Source organism: Haematobia irritans, chromosome 4 (genome assembly GCF_050003625.1).
Source record: "Haematobia irritans isolate KBUSLIRL chromosome 4, ASM5000362v1, whole genome shotgun sequence".
NCBI classification, from domain to species: Eukaryota; Metazoa; Arthropoda; class Insecta; order Diptera; family Muscidae; genus Haematobia; species Haematobia irritans.
The window spans coordinates 73,195,936-73,216,849 of record NC_134400.1 but is presented as its reverse complement, the minus strand read 5'-3'; the positions used below and the strand labels follow the sequence as shown (position 1 = coordinate 73,216,849).

Below are 20,914 nucleotides of genomic sequence, written 5' to 3'. Positions count from 1 at the left end.
GAGTGCCCATATGTAATAGGTACTTTTAGTTAATGTGGTATCACAATGGACTGAATAGTGTAAGTGAGCCTGAATCTTACTCGGGCTGCCACTTTAACCTAACCTAACCTAACCTTCCACTCGGCGGTTGGAAGATCTGGGTTACATTCCTTTAGTCTATTTAGTATTGACTCAGGATCAGGAGCGTTTGCAGGTATGCACGGGCTCTAGGTATAGCCGGCATGTCTTTTTTATCGACTAACTCCAAAGCGGCTGCTTCCCAAACTTGACCAATTAGCATCAAAGCAGCTTTAAAGCAATCCATAGACCTCTGGTCCGAAAATGCTATTAACTTATATCTTCCTTGATACCATCCAGCATCTTGCCGTCGAGGATTTGGTCCGGGAAACTTTTTCCGCACTTCTGAGTAGACACCAGACATCGCGTTCTCAATTTCCCCCCATTTTTGCTTTGGAACTGTACCGTCCAATGCTCCTTTATTAATGGTAGCCATCACAAGGCTGTCTTTTGCAACTGAGGCAAACGATCTTTGATCCCGTTCAGAGGATGGCAGTTCATCCGGTGATCGTTCCCTTTTGCCAGCTTCAAGAATTCCTTGAGTGCATTTTAAGGAATCGCTTTGCGTAGCCGACAACGTGCTTAGGTCGACAGATCCTAATTTCTTTAGGATAAACAAGCATTTCTGCGTTCTTTGAATCTCTTTCGTGAGGGATTACCTCCTTTTGATGTCGTTTCCTTAGAAAAGGTTCGACTTGTCAAAGTGTCGCCACCTGTCGACCCGTCTACAGGTCGACAAATTGTTCATTGTTCAAATTTATAACTCCAGTTGATACCCGTCCACTGGGCTTTGAAGTTAGCAACCCAGTGGATGACTTTGAATTTCGCTGCATGGTGACTTAATTTTCCACCACACGTGAAATTCGTAATATGTATTTATTACCATGAAATAAACCGCTATTAAAAAAACACCCTTTCAGTTCGACGGTTGAGTTATATTTTCATATGTAATTTTTCATTTCATTAGTTATTTTATTTTTGTTGCCTAGTGTAAATTCGATTTTTTGTATATTTACATTTTTCAAAATTTCTTTAAATTATTACTTTATTCAATTTTTATACCCTAAACCACATAGTGGTCAGGGTATAATAACTTTGATCTGCCAAAAAAATGTGCCTACGAGAAATATTGATTTTAGACCCCATAAAATATATACCGATCGACTCAGAATCACCTCCTTAGTCGATGTAGCGCTTGCTGTCCGTCCGTCCATGTATTTGTTGTTCGCAGGATTCCGGTCGCAATTATTAACAGATTTTGTGGTATGTGGCGGTTGTTTGGTAAGAGACGAACGCTATTGAATTTGGAAGAAATCGGTTCTGATTTAGATATAGCTCCCATATATATGTATCGCCCGATTTTCCTAAATTTGGCCATAAGTCCCTTATTTATCAACCGATCTGACTCCAAGTTGGCCAAATTTAATTTTCTAAAGCACTTACTATATGTGCACAAAATCATCTACTCTAATGTTCTATAGTACTGACTATATATGCAAAATATCATCCAAATCGGTTCAGATGTAGATATAGCTTCCATATATATGTAGCGCCCGATTTTTAAAAATTTGCCTATTATAACCTTATTTTTGACCCTAGTGGTCTCATTTATTAACCGATATTGCTCAAATTTAGCACAAAGTAATCTCCTGTAATATTAAAAAAACCTGCAAAATATAATCCAAATCGGTTCAGATTTAGATATAGCTTCCATACACGCACAGAAAAAACATGTTTGGACATTGTTGCCGCATCCATTTAATGCTTATTTAGAGAATGTAATTGTCGCGAAACCCATATATTTTGTCTTTGTAAAAATAATTTTCGAGCGGAGAAAAATATATGTTGGCAATAAGCATTTAAATGGTTCTCAAATGCCGCAAACATGTTCTATTATTTAAATTATAGAATTTGAGACCATTATATGGTCAGGAAAATCATGTACCTGACCATTCAATTTTTTTACTTTTTTGCGGAGAAAAAAGTATTTTTATAGTTTACGTATAGACATGTCTACAACCATTACATGGCCATAAAGACCATGTACATTGTTTTCGTGACCATTTAATTTTTTAATTTTTTTGCAGCGACAAGAATTTTATAAAAACATTGAGCAGGTACACACAATTTTCATTTTGCGCGTCAGTCGTGTGTTGATTGTTTCTAGGAATGGACGGAGAATACGGAATTATTGTGTTTTGTGTTAATTTATTTATTCAGAAATGGCACGTGGTTTTATGTGAATACAAAAAAGGAAAGTGTAATTGAAAAAATGTACCTGGTTTTTGTTCTGCATTTTGATATATGGTATAATTTATTTTTATTTGCAGTTACATGATGTCTGCGTTTGTACATTTGATGGGCACGAAGTAAATATGGAATGATTACTTATTGTTGAAATTGAACCAAACTAGATTGTGTAAAAATATGTGATGTTTGCTTGCACGACATTATAAATACAAATAAACAATGAATTAGTTTATAAATAAAAAAAAAAAAACAAATAAATAAAGTTGATTTTGTGTTTTCTTTTCTCAAGTGGCGTCCTTTTTTCGACGACGAAAAAAGTTTTTTCATAAAAATCAAAACATTTTAGGCTGTGACCATGTTCTTTTAACTAGAAGAAAAACATTTTTTACGAATAACATAATATTTTAGATCGTGACCATTGTCTTTTAATGGAAACAAAATTCTTGTTATCAATATAATAACATTTTAGATGAGGACAATTGTATTTTTCTTAGAACCATGTTCACTGAGCCAACATGGTTGCAAGTTAAAATGTTACATGGTCGCCGCAAAAATAGCTGCTATCATATTATTTTGCTCTTCGAATATGATTGTGACAATCATGTTTCTTCTCTGCGTGTATATATGCATCGCCCGTTTTTGAAAAAATGTACTCTTTATAACTTTATTTCTGACCATAATAGCCTTATTTAGTACCCGATCTTACTCTAATTTAGCACAAGGTAACCTTCTGTGGTATCAACCAAATCTGGAAAATATCATTAAAATCGGTTCAAATTTAGATATAGCTCCAATATAAATGCATCGATCGATTTTCCCAAATTTGGCCATAATACTATTATTTATTAACCAATGTTGCTCAAATTTCAAATGTACATGTATTAGCCGATATATATAGACTTACATGTAGCTCTTACATAAATCTATTGCCCTATTTACGGAAATTTGGATTTATACCACACTAATTGAGCGATTTCCTCTTTTTTAATAATGGACTCAATATTCAAGATTCGCAATATGCACACTCAATATTCAATATTTCTGTTCAGATTGTGATAAAATTCCCATAAAAATGTACCCTTCAATGTTCTTAAATATGAAAACGCGAAATGACCATACCCCACAAACAATGTTTACTAATTCAGTAGGGGTGGTTTAGGGTATGATATAGTCGGCCCCGCTCGACTTTCTACTGTACTCACTTGTTTTATGATGATGTTTGTTTTTATTATCATTTCTTAATATGAGAATAATTGTTATAAACAACAACAATAACAATAACAACACTCAACGTCATCTACACACGCTCACAAAAAATCGCTTCTGTAACATATACTCCCAAACATATTTTGCTTCAAGCATATACATCTTTGGGTATTGCCCAAACATTTATATGTTTGATCTCTTCCAATATATAATATGTTTGAAAGCATATTAGTCTAAACAATATATGTTTGGGTAGTCTAAGTTTCAAACATTTTGTATTTTTGCATCCAAATTCAATAATGTTGTCTTCCAAAAATCAATATGTTATTATGTATATAATATGTTTGGAAGCATTTTGCACCCAAAAATATTATATGCTTAAAAAAATTCTCCCAAACAATATTGTGCTCAAAATTTTATTTATTTATTTATATATTTACAATCATAATGAATTATGAAAATAAACAGGTAATATAGGTGCTAACAACATAGGTTTTCGACCTGAATGCTCAAAATTTTGTTTCTGCCCAATTGTATATTCCCCAACATCTTTCTCACTTCCACGAGATTTTTTAGTTCTTAGCACCTTTTTCTGTAATACAAACATTGTAGAAGAAATTATTCAATTGTATGATTTTTTTTATTTTAATTTTACCTTTTGCCGGACGGGGATTCGAACAGCGGACCACACAGTTTGTAAGGATCAAAGAAGTAGCCGATCAATTGCCCAAGGAAAAATAAAATGTTAATTTTGTAATAACAAGCAACAACCACCAACTTAATTCAATATCGCTCCCTGTTAAATAGCGCTCCAAGCTACTAAACACATATATGTTTATAGGCTATTTCTAAATTAATATATGTTTGCATCCAAACATTTTATATTTACAAACATTTTATGTCCCAAACATAATATGTTGTAACATATTAACATATATGTCCCAAACATGTTATGCTAGTTTATGAACATTATATGTTTGCACTCAAAAATATTGTGTTTAAAAATTTGTGTTCCAAACATATAATGTTTATAGCCAAACATATGAAAAACAGTCTTTTTCATCCGTGCAGCCAGTGTAGAGAGTGTTGTTGCCAAAGATCATTTCTTCTTTGCTTTGTCCTTGACGAACATAAAAGGGAAGCAAGAAGTTAGTTGGTCATTGATTTTCGTTATAATCGGCACGGGCGACATCACACCATTAAAGTATAAACATACATCAAACATTATAGACTTCCAATAATCAATAAAAAATATATAAGTGAAATAATTTGTGAATACATTTTTTAAAACTAATTAAAATAAAAACAGTGCTAAACTAAAATAAAAAGTCTTTTAAACTAAACTAAAGTTGAAACAAAACGGTAAATCGGACGGGAAAATAAACCAACAAGAACAAACAGTGAAATATTAAAAAAAGTTCAAAACCACAAAAACACAATAAAGTCTAAAAAATATAACTAAAAAAATAAATCCTAATTCATACTCAACTAAACACTTATAATACATTTTTTGATAATCATAATTTAAATTTTTTAAATGTACTTTCGGTTAATATAAGGAGTGTATCAATGTATTCAATTAGTAAATTTAATCGATTTAGAAATGCAATTAGTAGTTTTACAAAGTTGCCTGACATTTCAGCAATGCAGGAAATGTGGTTCCGCAACCAAAATGTTGGTTTATCCTAAATTGGTGGTTTTAATGGTATCCATTGTGAGAGGTTTGATGGTTTTGGAGGAACCCCTGTCTACGTAAACGTAAATTTGAAACACCATGTAATATTGACAAGTAGCGAGGATAGCATTGAAATTCTCGTGATAGGCGAATTTGCAAAAACTATTGGTACGAAGTTTAATGACTATGGTATGAGCTGTCATGATGCGGAGGAAAAGGAATCAATTAAACACCTCTTGTGTGAGTGTTCTGCATTTTGTGTAAGACGTAAGCAAATTTTAGGGGCATATAACTTTAGATTACTGGCGGACCTGGAAAACGTTAACTTAAGCAGTCTGTTAATGTTTTTGGAACAATCTGGTTAGTTCAACAAAAGAAAATAATAGAGAAGTTTAAAACTAGAAGTGCCCATATGTAATAGTTTTTTTTTAGTTAAATGTGGTATCACAATGGATTGAGTAGTCTAAGTGAGCCTGAAACTTAATCGAGCTGCCACTTTAACCTAACCTAACCTAATATTGAAAGACGGAAGTTGGCGATAATATCAGTTTATAGGTCACCTCGATTTCCAGTTGATATTTTTTTGAGAAAAATAGAACTTATTCTTCACAACCTGAGTTCTTATTTTGTGTTATTTAAAGGTGATGTGAAAGTTGATTCTTTTTGTCCCAACAGAAGTTATAGAGAATTATTTACTCTCCTCATTGAACATAATTTGCACTCATGTCATGTTTACGTTACCAGACCTTTGAGTCAAAAATGTAATGATTGGATTTAAAGGGTGATTCTTTGGAGGTTAGGATTTTCATGCATTAGTATTTGACAGATCACGTGGGATTTCAGACATGGTGTCAAAGAGAAAGATGCTCAGTATGCTTTGACATTTCATCATGAATAGACGAACGATCTGCCACAACGTCGAATTTTCAGTGAATGGGCCCTAGAAAAGTTGGCAGAAAATCCGCTTTTTTATCGACAAATTTTGTTCAGCGATGAGGCTCATTTCTGGTTGAATGGCTACGTAAATAAGCAAAATTGCCGCATTTGGAGTGAAGAGCAACCAGAAGCCGTTCAAGAACTGCCCATGCATCCCGAAAAATGCACTGTTTGGTGTGGTTTGTACGCTGGTGGAATCATTGGACCGTATTTTTTCAAAGATGCTGTTGGACGCAACGTTACGGTGAATGGCGATCGCTATCGTTCGATGCTAACAAACTTTTTGTTGCCAAAAATGGAAGAACTGAACTTGGTTGACATGTGGTTTCAACAAGATGGCGCTACATGCCACACAGCTCGCGATTCTATGGCCATTTTGAGGGAAAACTTCGGAGAACAATTCATCTCAAGAAATGGACCGGTAAGTTGGCCACCAAGATCATGCGATTTGACGCCTTTAGACTATTTTTTGTGGGGCTACGTCAAGTCTAAAGTCTACAGAAATAAGCCAGCAACTATTCCAGCTTTGGAAGACAACATTTCCAAAGAAATTCGGGCTATTCCGGCCGAAATGCTCGAAAAAGTTGCCCAAAATTGGACTTTCCGAATGGACCACCTAAGACGCAGCCGCGGTCAACATTTAAATGAAATTATCTTCAAACAGTAAATGTCATGGACCAATCTAACGTTTCAAATAAAGAACCGATGAGATTTTGCAAATTTTATGCGTTTTTTTTTTAAAAAAAGTTATCAAGCTCTTTACAAATCACCCTTTATAACAATAATCCAGAGAACTTGTCAGTTTATGCTATAGAAAATGAGTTATCTGATCACAAATTTCTGAGTTGTTGCATTGATTTGGATATTAATTATAATCCGGACGTAATAAGGAGGAATGGGAAAATTGACTTTGTGAAATAGATAGGCATCCTTGATTCGATACTGCCGCAACTCGACAGTATTTCTGATCCTTCTGGTTTATGTGCTAGTTTGGCTTATTACATCGAAGTCACAGAGCCTGTTGAAAACTACTAGGGTTAATGATATTAGATATGAGGTTTCATCGTGGATGACTGAGGGTCTATATGAGCTAATATGTTTTAAGAAAATGCTTTTGCGAGAGCGTATTAGAAGGGTTATTAAGATTGTTAAACTATGTCGTAAGAAATTGATGGAGGACTATTATATGCTGAATGTGAGACGCTATTCTGGTGACTCTAAGAAAATATGGAGATTTCTTAATAATGTATTGGGTAAAAGCAAGCCAAGGTTCAATGAGATTATATCGGTGGATGGCCATAGTGCTATTGAGGACGATGAGAAGATTGTTAAACTATGTAGTAAGAAATTGATGGAGGACTAGTACTAGTGAGGACGATAAGAAGGCCTTTATTTTCATAGATTATTCTATGAGTATATCAATAGCTTCAAGAATAATATTGCATGTTATCCTAATGATGACTAAAATCGAAATATAGATCGTACTTGTACTGTTGGAGTTGTCTTTTATGCCCCTACAAAGTCTATAAGGCGCTGGGGCTTTAATATGAATTTTGTACAGGAAAATTAATAAATACATAAATAAATAAAAAACAAGTATATACGGCCGTAAGTTCGGCCAGGCCGAAGCTTATGTACCCTCCAACATGGATTGCGTAGAAACTTCTTCTAAACACTGCCATCCACAATCCAATTACTTGGGTTGCGGTAACGCTTGCCCATGGCAAGGTATCTTAAAATCTCCTAACACCGTCTTCTAAATTGTAAGTAAGTCCATACGAATTATATATTAAATTAAACAAGTATGTACGGCCGTAAGTTCGGCCAGGCCGAATCTTATCTACCCTCCACCATGGATTGCGTAGAAACTTATACGAAAGACAGTCATCCACAATCGAATTACTTGGGTTGTGGTATCTTAAAACTTCTTAACATCGTTTTCTAAATTGTGATTTAGTCCATACATGGTATATATTAGACAAAAAAGTTATGTATAGGTAAGTCTACAAATAATTACGAATCGATATGGACTTTTTGTACGTAGAGGGCCAGAATTGAAATATGGGGGTCGCTTATATGGGGGCTATAGGTTAGGTTAGGTTATGTGGCAGCCCGATGTATCAGGCTCACTTAGACTATTCAGTCCATTGGGATACCACAGTGGTGAACTTCTCTCTTATCACTGAGTGCTGCCCGATTCCATGTTAACCTCAATGACAAGGGATCTCCTTTTTATAGCCGAGTCCGAACGGCGTTCCACATTCCAGTGAAACCACTTAGAGAAGCTTTGAAACCCTCAGAAATGTCACCGGCATAACTGAGGTGGGATAATCCACCGCTGAAAAACTTTTTGGTGTTCGGTCGTAGCAGGAATCGAACCCACGACCTTGTGTATGCAAGGCGGGCATGCTAACCATTGCACCACGGTGGCTCCCATGGGGGCTATAAAAATTATGAACTTGATATGGACCAATTTTTGTGTGATTGGGGATCGATTTATCTGAGGGCCATATATAACTATAGACCGATATGGACCTAGTCAGGCATGGTTGTTAACGACCATATACTAGCACAATGTACCAAATTTCAACTCACTCGGATGAAATTTGCTCCTCCAAGAGGCTCCAAAACCAAATCTCGGGATTGGTTTATATGGGGCTATGTATGATTATGGACTGATATGGACCACTTTTGGCAAGGTTGTTAAATATCATATACTACCACCACGTACAAATTTCAAGCAGATCGGATGAATTTTGCTTCTCCAAAAGGCACCGGAGGTCAAATCTGGGGATCGGTTTATATGGGAGCTATATATAATTATGGACTGATAGGAACCAATTCCTACATGGTTGTTGGATACCATATACTAACATCACGTACCAAATTTCAACCGAATGGGAAGAATTTTGCTCTTCCAAGGGGCTCTGGAGGTCAAATCTGGGGATCGGTTTATATGGGGCCTATATATAATTATGGACCGATATCGACCAATTTTTGCATGGGAGTTTGAGGCCATATATTAACACCACGTACCAAATTTTCAACTGAATCAGACCGATGTGGACCAATTTTTGCATGATTGTTAGAGACCATATACTAACATCACGTACCAAATTTCAGCCGAATCGGATGAAATTTGCTTCTCTTAGAGGCCTCGCAAGCCAAATCGGGGGATCGGTTTATATGGGGGCTATATATAATTATGGACCGATGTGGACCAATTTTTGCATGGTTGTTAGAGACCATATACTCTCACCACGTACCAAATTTCAGCCGGATCGGATGAAATTTTCTTCTCTTAGAGGCCTTGCAAGCCAAATCGGGGGATCGGTTTATATGGGGGCTATATATAATTATGGACCGATGTGGACCAATTTTTGCATGGTTGTTAGAGACCGTATACTGACACCATGTACCAAATTTCAGCCGGATCGGATGAAATTTGCTTCTCTTAGAGGCCTTGCAAGCCAAATCGGGGGATCGGTTTATATGGGGGCTATATATAATGATGGCCCGATGTCGACCAATTTTTGTATGGTTATTAGAGACCATATACTAACACCATGTACCAAATTTCAGCCGGATCGGATGAAATGTGCTTCTCTTAGAGGCCTCGCAAGCCAAATTTTGGGGTCCGTTTATATGGGGGCTATACGTAAAAGTGGACCGATATGGCCCATTTGCAATACCATCCGACCTACATCAATAACAACTACTTGTGATCGATTCAGAATTTCACCACGACCCAGAATATATATACTTTATGGGGTCTTAGAGCAATATTTCGATGTGTTACAAACGGAATGACAAAGTTAATATACCCCCCATCCTATGGTGGAGGGTATAAAAAGACCGATTAAATATGTATATAATTCAGTTTGACAAATTTTTCTATAGAAATAAAATTTTGAAAAAATTTTCTATAGAAACAAAAGTTTGGTAGATTATGTTTGGCTCGAGTGGCAACCATGATTATGAACCGATATGGACCAATTTTTGTATGATTGGGAATCGGCTATATATAACTATAGACCGATATGGACCAATTTTGGTATGATTGTTAGCGGCCATATACTAACACCACGTTCCAAATTTGAACCGTATCGGATGTTAGAGACCATATACCTACACCATGTTCCAAATTTCAGCCGAATCGGATGAAATTTGGTTCTCTTTGAGGCTCCGCAAGCCAAATCTGGGGATCGGTTTATATTGGGGCTATATATAATTATGGACCGATGTAGAGCAATTTTTGCGTGGTTGTTAGAGACCATATACCAACACCATGTACCAAATTTCAGCAGGATCGGATGAAATTTGCTTCTCTTTGAAGCTCCGCAAGCCAAATCTGGCGATCGATTTATATGGGGGCTAAATATAATTATGGACCGATGTGGACCAATTTTTGCATGGTTGGTAGAGACCATATACCAACACCATGTACCAAATTTCAGCCGAATCGGATGAAATGTGCTTCTCGTAGAGGCTCTGCAAGCCAAATCTGAGGGTCCGTTTATATGGGGGCTATACGTAAAAGTGGACCGATATGGCCCATTTGCAATACCATCCGACCTACATCAATAACAACTACTTGTGCCAAGTTTCAAGTCGATAGCTTGTTTCGTTCGGAAGTTAGCGTGATTTCAACAGACGGACGGATAGATCGACTCAGAATTTCATCTCGACCCAGAATATATATACTTTATGGGGTCTTAGAGCAATATTTCGATGGTGGAGGGTATAAAAGATGTGCTAGATGTGCAAAGACTGAGTGTTCGATATAAACACTGCATGCGTGGTCCATCCAATTCATCCAAACGGCTAACATTCCATCAGCTGTTGGAAGATCTGGATTGCATTATTTTAGTCTATTTAAAATAGATTCAAGGTCAAGAGGGTTTGCAGGTATGCATGTGCTCTAGGTCTAGCCGGTAGATATTGTATGTAAACTTTTATTCATCATTTTTACCGTCATGCAGAAACAAAAAGCGCGAAAGAAAACATGAATCATTCTTCACAGAACGGAAAACTAAAACTGTCTTCTCGAATTAATCAATAATTGTTCGCAAAACTAAAGGAATAGGTTAAAAGTTGAAATCTGGGCATCTACACAGAAAAAAATCCGTTAGTTAAACTAACATAAATTTAACTTATTTTTATTGAAAAAAAATTGTTCTTTGTATTACATTACTTTTACGAAATTTTTCACAGCCCAATGAAATTTTCCATTCTTTAGGTATGACTGAAACATTTTATGAACTAAACGTGGGTATAAATTTCAATGACCGTACGATTTCGATAGTAAACATGAACTACTGTATTGTTAAAATGGTCATGATATGGCGCCAATAATTACGTTCTTTGCTTTTAGTTAATTTTTGTTAACAACAAATCGACTTCATTGAAAGTTTATCGACTTTTGGACAAGGAAAACAACTTTATATCAGATAAGTATAACTTTATAAACCAGTACCGGTTAATTATTAAAACAAGTTTGCACTTTATTTTATGTATTAAAAAACTCATTATCACTAATTTCTTTTTTCGATTTTAACAGTTTTTGGGCAAAATAAGACCGAAAAAACAGGGTTAAAAAATTGTAAATTATTTTTTAATTAAAAAAAATTGTATTCGCAAATTTATTACTACATTTTTTGTAAAATGTTAAATTTATTTTACCTTCAAACGTTTTTATCAAACATGCATAACTATCGCTTTAAATTATAAAAGTTAATTCTTGTAGTTCTAGGATTACTAATAAATAAAAATAATAATTTAATTCAAAATTTGTTGATTTTATAGTTATAAATATTTGTAAAAAAAATGAAAAATGTCATAATTATTAATATTAAATATTTTGCTTTTATTTTGTTATATCTTCTAAACTAAAAAAAAATTATTTTGCCCATATCTCCTAATTAAAGTCCTTTTCGCGCCCTAGACTTTAATTAGGAGATATGTCATAGATGAAAAATACAACCTTTTTTATTAAAAAATGATGCAATATGTTATTATAGCACAACCATTGAATTCGTAAATATAACAAGCAGAGATGATCAAAACAACGATAGAAACGTTTACAATGGTCATCGTACGAAAATTTTTCGCTTAGTGTATGATACCACACCGAGTTTTTGAACTCTAAATCAAAATAATTTTGCTGAAACGATCAGATCGAAGCTACGATTTAAAGTTAATTATCACAAATTTTTACTGGAAGTCGGAACTCCAAAATACAGAAAAAGAGTGCCGAGAGATACTTTTATATTTGGGAAGTTTTAAGTTTTACTGGAGATTTTTTTCCAGTAAAAACTTGCAATATCTATTTCATTTCAATTTAATTTTTAATAATTTTTTTCTTACTCTCTTTCATATACAGTGAAACCTCTCAAACTTGGACACCTCTTAAAAGTGGACAATTGTCGTGAGACGTTGTTATAACGGATAAAATTAACCTCTCGTAACCGGACACCTCCCAAATGTGGAAAAATTTTAGGCGACCGTGTACGTCCACCACTTAGAAGTTTCACTGTATACATATATTTATCACAATATCCATATGTATAATCAGCCGTATCGCAATTGCAAAATGGCATCTAAATTTAGAAGCTTTGATACTTCAACTAATGAGGACAAATTCAATCAATTGAGATCAAGTTAAGAGTAAATATTGATGGCAGTCATGAAAAAAATACAATTAGATACGTCATAAATAAAGAAGTTATTTTATAATTTACAAAAATGCGTGATGCTATCTTACGCCGAATATGTCTACAGAAATATGTTTATTTACCTGGATCAACGACCACCACAACGCCAACTATCAGTTGGTGCTCTTCTAAAACAGTATTGTAACAAGTGGCACCAGGTCAAGAGCTTCAGATTCATTTCCATCCAGTTCGACAACGACAACCAATAAGTTGGTCCATGTGAATACCGCACTAAAAAGAAAGAATACACGAAAAAGTACGAACAGATAAGAAGGGTTATATTCAAATAGTAAGGTTAGGTTAGGTTAAAGCGGCAGACCGATTAAGTTTCAGGCTCACTACGACTATTCAGTCCATTGTGATACCACATTTACAAAAATACCAATTACATATGGGCACTTCTAGTTTTAACCACTGAACCTTCTCGATTATTTTCTTCTGCTGAACCAACCAGATTGTTCGAAAAACATTACTAGACTGCTTAAGATAACGTTTTCCAGGTCTGCCAGTAATCTAAAGCTATATGTCCCTAAAATTCGCTTACGCCTTACATCATTACAGCCTTTTCACGCAGTAAGAGCTAACATGTAGGCAGAGGCTTTCCAACAGATTCTAGTTCCCTTGAAATATGTAAGGTAGTTCCTAGCCTTGCTAACTCATCCGCTTCGCAGTTCACCGGTATGTTCCTATGGCACCCATATTAGGTGAATATTGTACTGCTCAGCCATATCGTTGAGAGATTTGCGGCAGTCGATGGCCGTTTAGGAGTTAAGAACGCAGAATCCAAGGATTTTATTGCAGGTTGACTATCTGAGTATATATTAATGCCAACATTTGTTGGAAGATTATTTCTCAGCCAATTCGCCACCTCTCATTGCTAATATTTCAGCCTGAAAAATACTACAGTGATTAGGTACTTTTTCGCTATTCGAAGCTCCAGATCTTTAGAATATACTCCGAAGCCCACTTGTCCATCCAATTTGGAGCCATCAGTGTAGAAACATATAACGTTTATTCCAAATACTTTGGCCATATGAGATTTGTAATTCGGGACAAATATTTATGCTGGCCAAATTTTCATAGAGGTTTAGCGTTTAATTAAAAAACTGTGTGTTAACTAAAATGTAAATTACTACCTCCATATATATATATATATATATATATATATATATATATATATATATATATATATATATATATATATATATATATATATATATATATATATATATATATATATATATATATATATATATATATATATATATATATATATATATGTATATATATATATATATATATATATATATATATATATATATATATATATATATATATATATATATATATATATATATATATATATATATATATATATATATATATATATATATATATATATATATATATATATATATATATTTGGCCAGCATAAATATTTGTCCCGAATTACAAATCTCACATGGCCAAAGTTTTTGGTACCCCATATATTGCTGTTTTACAAAAGCCTTCACACAAACAATTATCACCGAAATTTTTTCAATTAAACACTTCATTGAATTTGGAAACAGATTCAATTAATATGTTAAATGATTCAATTAATTATTTAATCAAATCCGAATAAAAACCAATTAAAAAATGATTGATATTTGTTACGCTTCCAATTAAAATATTAATTGATTCAATGAATTTGTTAATCAATTCGGAAATAATTTTCAATTACAAACGTGATTGAAATTTTTTCCGTTCCCAATTAAACATGTAATTGATTCAATCACCTTTGTGATTGAAATTTAATAGTTGTGAGCTATGGAGAGGAAGAGCAAAAAGAGAACAATAGAATGTGTATTTTTTTAACAACACGTGATAGAGAGATCAGTCTGTAGAAGTAACTCGTAACGAACGGTTTTTCGCGTAAACTGAAAAACATTTTTTTCATTTTCATTTCATTTTATTGAGTACCTACACAACAAGATTAAAATCTTATAATTACAGTGCAGGATTATAAATGTTAAAACATCTCCGATTAATAATAAGTACAATAATTAAATTTAAAGATAAAAAGAAAATAAATTAAAATTAGAATAAATAAAAATTGTATTAATAATAAAAATATATATATATATATATATATATATATATATATATATATATATATATATATATATATATATATATATATATATATATATATATATATATATATATATATATATATATATATATATATATATATATATATATATATATATATATATATATATATATATATATATATATATATATATATATATATATATATATATATATATATATATATATATATATATATATATATATATATATATATATATATATATATATATATATATATATATATATATATATATATATATATATATATATATATATATATATATATATATATAATATATATATATATATATATATATATATATATATATATATATATATATATATATATATATATATATATATATATATATATATATATATATATATATATATATATATATATATATATATATATATATATATATATATATATATATATATATATATATATATATATATAGAAATTACTTTTAATATTCAATTGCATTGTATTATTGATGATTGAAATTGAAATTGTGATACTATATTATATATACAAGCAAATTTTTAATGATAAATATTCTAATTGTACCAGCGAGGGCACTATTGGATCCTTGTGGACGCGTTAGCCAAATTTGTTCTTCACTTGTCCGCTATTTTAGAATTCCTACGTCGTCTGTAGATAGCGATAATTTCTGTCGTCTCACTATCCATTCCATACATAACCCTAACCAAAAAGTAAATGTTACGCTGCGGGTGGGCGATTTGTCCCATGTTCGGTCTCCCTCCGAATCAGTCTCGGAAACACTGGTCGAGCACTTCCCGGGCTTTCAATTAGCGGATCCCGAATTTTACCGCAGCAGAGGTGTGGCTCTGATCTTGGGACCGGATATCTATCCACAAGTTATGCGCGGTCAGATCCATTCGAGTCCGGGTCAACCCCTAGCCCAATACACTATCTTTGGTGGGTCGGTCATATCGGGTCCATGCTCTTCGTAAGGAGATCTGCTATTCCAATAAAATGCGTGTTTACTACACGCACTGGATTTACTATCCAACTTGTTTTTGAAAAAAAAAAAAAAAACTGAAATAAAATGCTCACATGAAAACAAATGAACTATCGCTTGTTAATTTTATTATTTATTTAATTATTTTGAATTTATATTTTGATTTAATTCCTTTTTGATTGTAATTAGAATAATGCTAAATTTTTACTAATTTTATTCCAACATACCAGGATGTTGCAAGGCGGGCGGCAATGTTTAAGTTCAAACGTAACGTATATTTTCCCCTTTTTAATTGTATCCTACTTTCCTAACTACGGTTCGTTACATCCTTGCGCGTGCGTACTATTTTCTGTCAATTGCTTGCCTCCTTGCCCCATTCTGTTTTGTTCGTTTGTTTTTATGCTACTTCTGGTTTGGGAGCTTGCTGTGTTCACAACACAACAAAGGTAAAGATAATTGTTCACGACAATTATTCAATAAAAATAACAAAGTCGACACAAATTCTAAACCCTAGTGTTTTATTTATTCTCTTCTTTTTTCATAATTTCAAATCCCGCATATTCAATATATTTTTCATATTTTTAGATAAAAAAAGAAATGTTTTACCATTACATAGAGATTTATTGGTGTTCATTAGGTTATATATCAGATATGCTGCTCTGTACTTGGGTTCAAATGAAAAAGACAGGTAAACAAACATGCAATTTAATGCCAACGATACTTCGCAACTTGAAGGTGAATCTTCCAACGAACACATACCGCTCTTGGTTTTAAGAAGACTAGAAATAAAAAGTTTACAATTTTAAAAGACTAATAAGATAACCGACCTTTTGATTGCAAAAATATTCTTATACTAGATCACTTTTTATTAAAATGATTGATTGCCCAATTTGATGAAATAAAATTGATCACTAAAGGAAATGAATAAAAAATATATTACTTGCATAAAAAAAATATATTACTTGCAAATGCACTCCTTTACCTCACTTTATTTTTTCAACCCTTTTGTTTGGCTTGTTATTGTATTCAAAATATTTATGCTCATTTTCAACGCAGCAGACAGAATGTCGCCAATCATTCAAGGAAGATTTTAGTTGGATGTTGTTATCGACCCAATAATACGATAAGTATGGATCAGTTTCAGATTAAATTAGGATCCATTACATTGGGGTATGAAGACGTAATTATTACCGGAGATTTTAATTCGAATATTCTCGTCAATTCCACATTAACAGATAATATGTTGGCTATTGGGTTATATACACCTAATAATACGAATCCGACACATTTTTCTTCCTCTTCTAATACTCTTCTGGACTTGTTCTTTGTAAATAATTTGTCTGACGTCCTCCTATACGACCAGATTTCGGCTCCTCGTTTCTCGAAACACGACCTTATATTCCTGTCTTATAATCTTGAATTACAGAAGGATCAGATCGAATACACGTACCGTGATTTTCGTAATCTGAATTATATTGGACTGCAGGATATGTTTGGACAAATAGATTGGCATGACATGTATGGACTCATATCTGTTGACCAGCAATTCGATTTTTTTGCGAAATGCTATATGTGATTTATATAACGCAACTGTGCCTATTAAGAGGATCAAAGTGAAATCAGGTACAAAACCATGGTTTAACGACACGATTAAGACTGCTATTAGGGAAAGGGATATTGCATACTCACGATGGAAGCGCTTTAGATTACCACATCTTCTAGAGGAGTATCGATCGGCGCGGAGAATAGCGAACAGAAACATCAATGCGGCGAAGACTGAATATTACTCTATGCGTTTCAATTCTGCTTTAGATTCCAGGGGAAAATGGAGAATTATACATGATATTGGCGTTGGGAAGTCTAGGTCATCGGGCGGTTATCAAGGTGATCCAAATGACTTGAACGAGATGTTTACTAATATCCCTGCCCCTCCGACGGACACATCCTTCTATCATACGGATGGCGGCATAGGAGGAATCTTATCTGAGAGGAACGATTTCGAGTTCAGGTGCGTTACCCAAGATGAGGTCATAGAGAGTTTTTTCATGGTTAAGTCGAATGCTATTGGCCTGGATGGAATGGACCCCAGGTTTATACGAATACTGCTCCCTCAACTTATACCTCTTTTCACCTACTTATTTAACACAATTCTGACCTCCAATACTTATCCCACGATATGGAAGCATGCAAAGATTATTCCTATACCGAAATCTAATTCAGAGTCACGACCCATTGCTATTTTGTGTTATGTTTCTAAAGTGTTCGAAAAGATTTTACATAAGCAGATATATGATTATCTTCTTCGCGGTAACTTGTTATCTGAAAGGCAGTCTGGTTTCCGCAGAGATCATAGTTGTGTGAGTGCACTGATCGAAGTATCGGAGTCAATTAGGAGAAATATTGATGAGAACCATGTTAGTTTTCTTGTACTCTTAGATCACTCAAAGGCTTTCGATACTGTTGATCACAAAATGTTATGTCTAAAACTTTAAAGATTTTTCAATTTCTCACCTACTGCTACCTCTCTCATAACATCCTATCTTAACAATCGGTTACAGACGGTTTACACCAGAGATACTTATTCATTGCCATTACCAGTTACGAAAGGGGTTCCACAGGGTTCTATAATTGGACCTCTATTATTTTGCATGTACGCAAATGACCTCCCTCTAGAAATAGTCCATAGTCAGATACTTATGTATGCAGACGACATACAAATCTTTTTAAGTAGTCCCGTAGGTGATACTAGTGAGTGTTTGGGGAAACTTAACCACGACCTTGATCGTGTGTTTCGATGGGCAACAGCAAATGGTCTGCTACTAAATCCACTAAAGTCTAAATGTTTGATTATACACAAGAATAGAAGGTTCTCTTTGTCCAATTCTGACATTATGTTGAATGGTCAAAAATCGATGTAGTCACTAGTGCTAAGAATCTTGGAGTAGTATTCAATAGCACATTGAGTTGGTCAAGTCATGTAAACATAGCCGTTGGACAAACATATGCAAAACTACGTGATTTATGGGTTACTCATTCCTACACACCAGTCAATATTCGACTTCTCCTGGCGAAAAGTCTTTTGTTACCGGGTTTAATTTACGGATCTGAACTCTTGGCGAATTGTGACTCCGTGAGCAAAAATAGACTTAACGTGGCATTCAATAGTATAGTTCGTTATGTGTATGGGTTACGCAGGACCGATCATGTTTCGCATGTTACAAACTCCCTCTTTGGCTTTAGTTTTAATACCCTGCTTAATGTCAAATCGTTAGTATTTCTACATAAATTGATTTACAAACGGAAACCCAGCTATCTCTATGATAAAATTCGGTTTACCAGATCTGATAGAAATAGGAATATAATACCCTTTATAAGGACAAGTCTTGTATCCGAATGGCAGTTCTTTATTGGCACAATACGTCTCTGGAACACTCTACCACCCGATATACAATGCATCAGCAACGCATCATCTTTTAAGAAGAGTATTCAAAATTTATTTCAAAATTAGAATATTTATCATTAAAAATTTGCTTGTATATATAATATAGTATCACAATTTCAATTTCAATCATCAATAATACAATGCAATTGAATATTAAAAGTAATTTCTATATATATATATATATATATATATATATATATATATATATATATATATATATATATATATATATATATATATATATATATATATATATATATATTATATATATATATATATATATATATATATATATATATATATATATATATATATATATATATATATATATATATATATATATATATATATATATATATATATAGAAATTACTTTTAATATTCAATTGCATTGTATTATTGATGAAATTGAAATTGTGATACTATATTATATATACAAGCAAATTTTTAATGATAAATATTCTAATTTTGAAATAAATTTTGAATACTCTTCTTAAAAGATGATGCGTTGCTCATGCATTGTATATCGGGTGGTAGAGTGTTCCAGAGACGTATTGTGCCAATAAAGAACTGCCATTCGGATACAAGACTTGTCCTTATAAAGGGTATTATATTCCTATTTCTATCAGATCTGGTAAACCGAATTTTATCATAGAGATAGCTGGGTTTCCGTTTGTAAATCAATTTATGTAGAAATACTAACGATTTGACATTAAGCAGGGTATTAAAACTAAAGCCAAAGAGGGAGTTTGTAACATGCGAAACATGATCGGTCCTGCGTAACCCATACACATAACGAACTATACTATTGAATGCCACGTTAAGTCTATTTTTGCTCACGGAGTCACAATTCGCGAAGAGTTCAGATCCGTAAATTAAACCCGGTAACAAAAGACTTTTCGCCAGGAGAAGTCGAATATTGACTGGTGTGTAGGAATGAGTAACCCATAAAGCACGTAGTTTTGCATATGTTTGTCCAACGGCTATGTTTACATGACTTGACCAACTCAATGTGCTATTGAATACTACTCCAAGATTCTTAGCACTAGTGACTACATCGATTTTTTGACCATTCAACATAATGTCAGAATTGGACAAAGAGAACCTTCTATTCTTGTGTATAATCAAACATTTAGACTTTAGTGGATTTAGTAGCAGACCATTTGCTGTTGCCCATCGAAACACACGATCAAGGTCGTGGTTAAGTTTCCCCAAACACTCACTAGTATCACCTACGGGACTACTTAAAAAGATTTGTATGTCGTCTGCATACATAAGTATCTGACTATGGACTATTTCTAGAGGGAGGTCATTTGCGTACATGCAAAATAATAGAGGTCCAATTATAGAACCCTGTGGAACCCCTTTCGTAACTGGTAATGGCAATGAATAAGTATCTCTGGTGTAAACCGTCTGTAACCGATTGTTAAGATAGGATGTTATGAGAGAGGTAGCAGTAGGTGAGAAATTGAAAAATCTTTAAAGTTTTAGACATAACATTTTGTGATCAACAG

At 33.4% G+C, this 20,914-nt stretch overlaps 1 protein-coding gene across 1 annotated transcript in view; it reads right to left on the bottom strand.

Moving 5' to 3' along the window:
* Window positions 1-20,914, bottom strand: part of DIP2 (disco-interacting protein 2) — a 635,079-nt gene that overhangs the window by 17,520 nt on the left and 596,645 nt on the right. Inside the window, 2 exon segments of the mRNA XM_075305884.1 lie at window positions 12,921-12,980; window positions 12,983-13,068. Coding sequence (XP_075161999.1) covers window positions 12,921-12,980; window positions 12,983-13,068 — 146 coding nt within the window.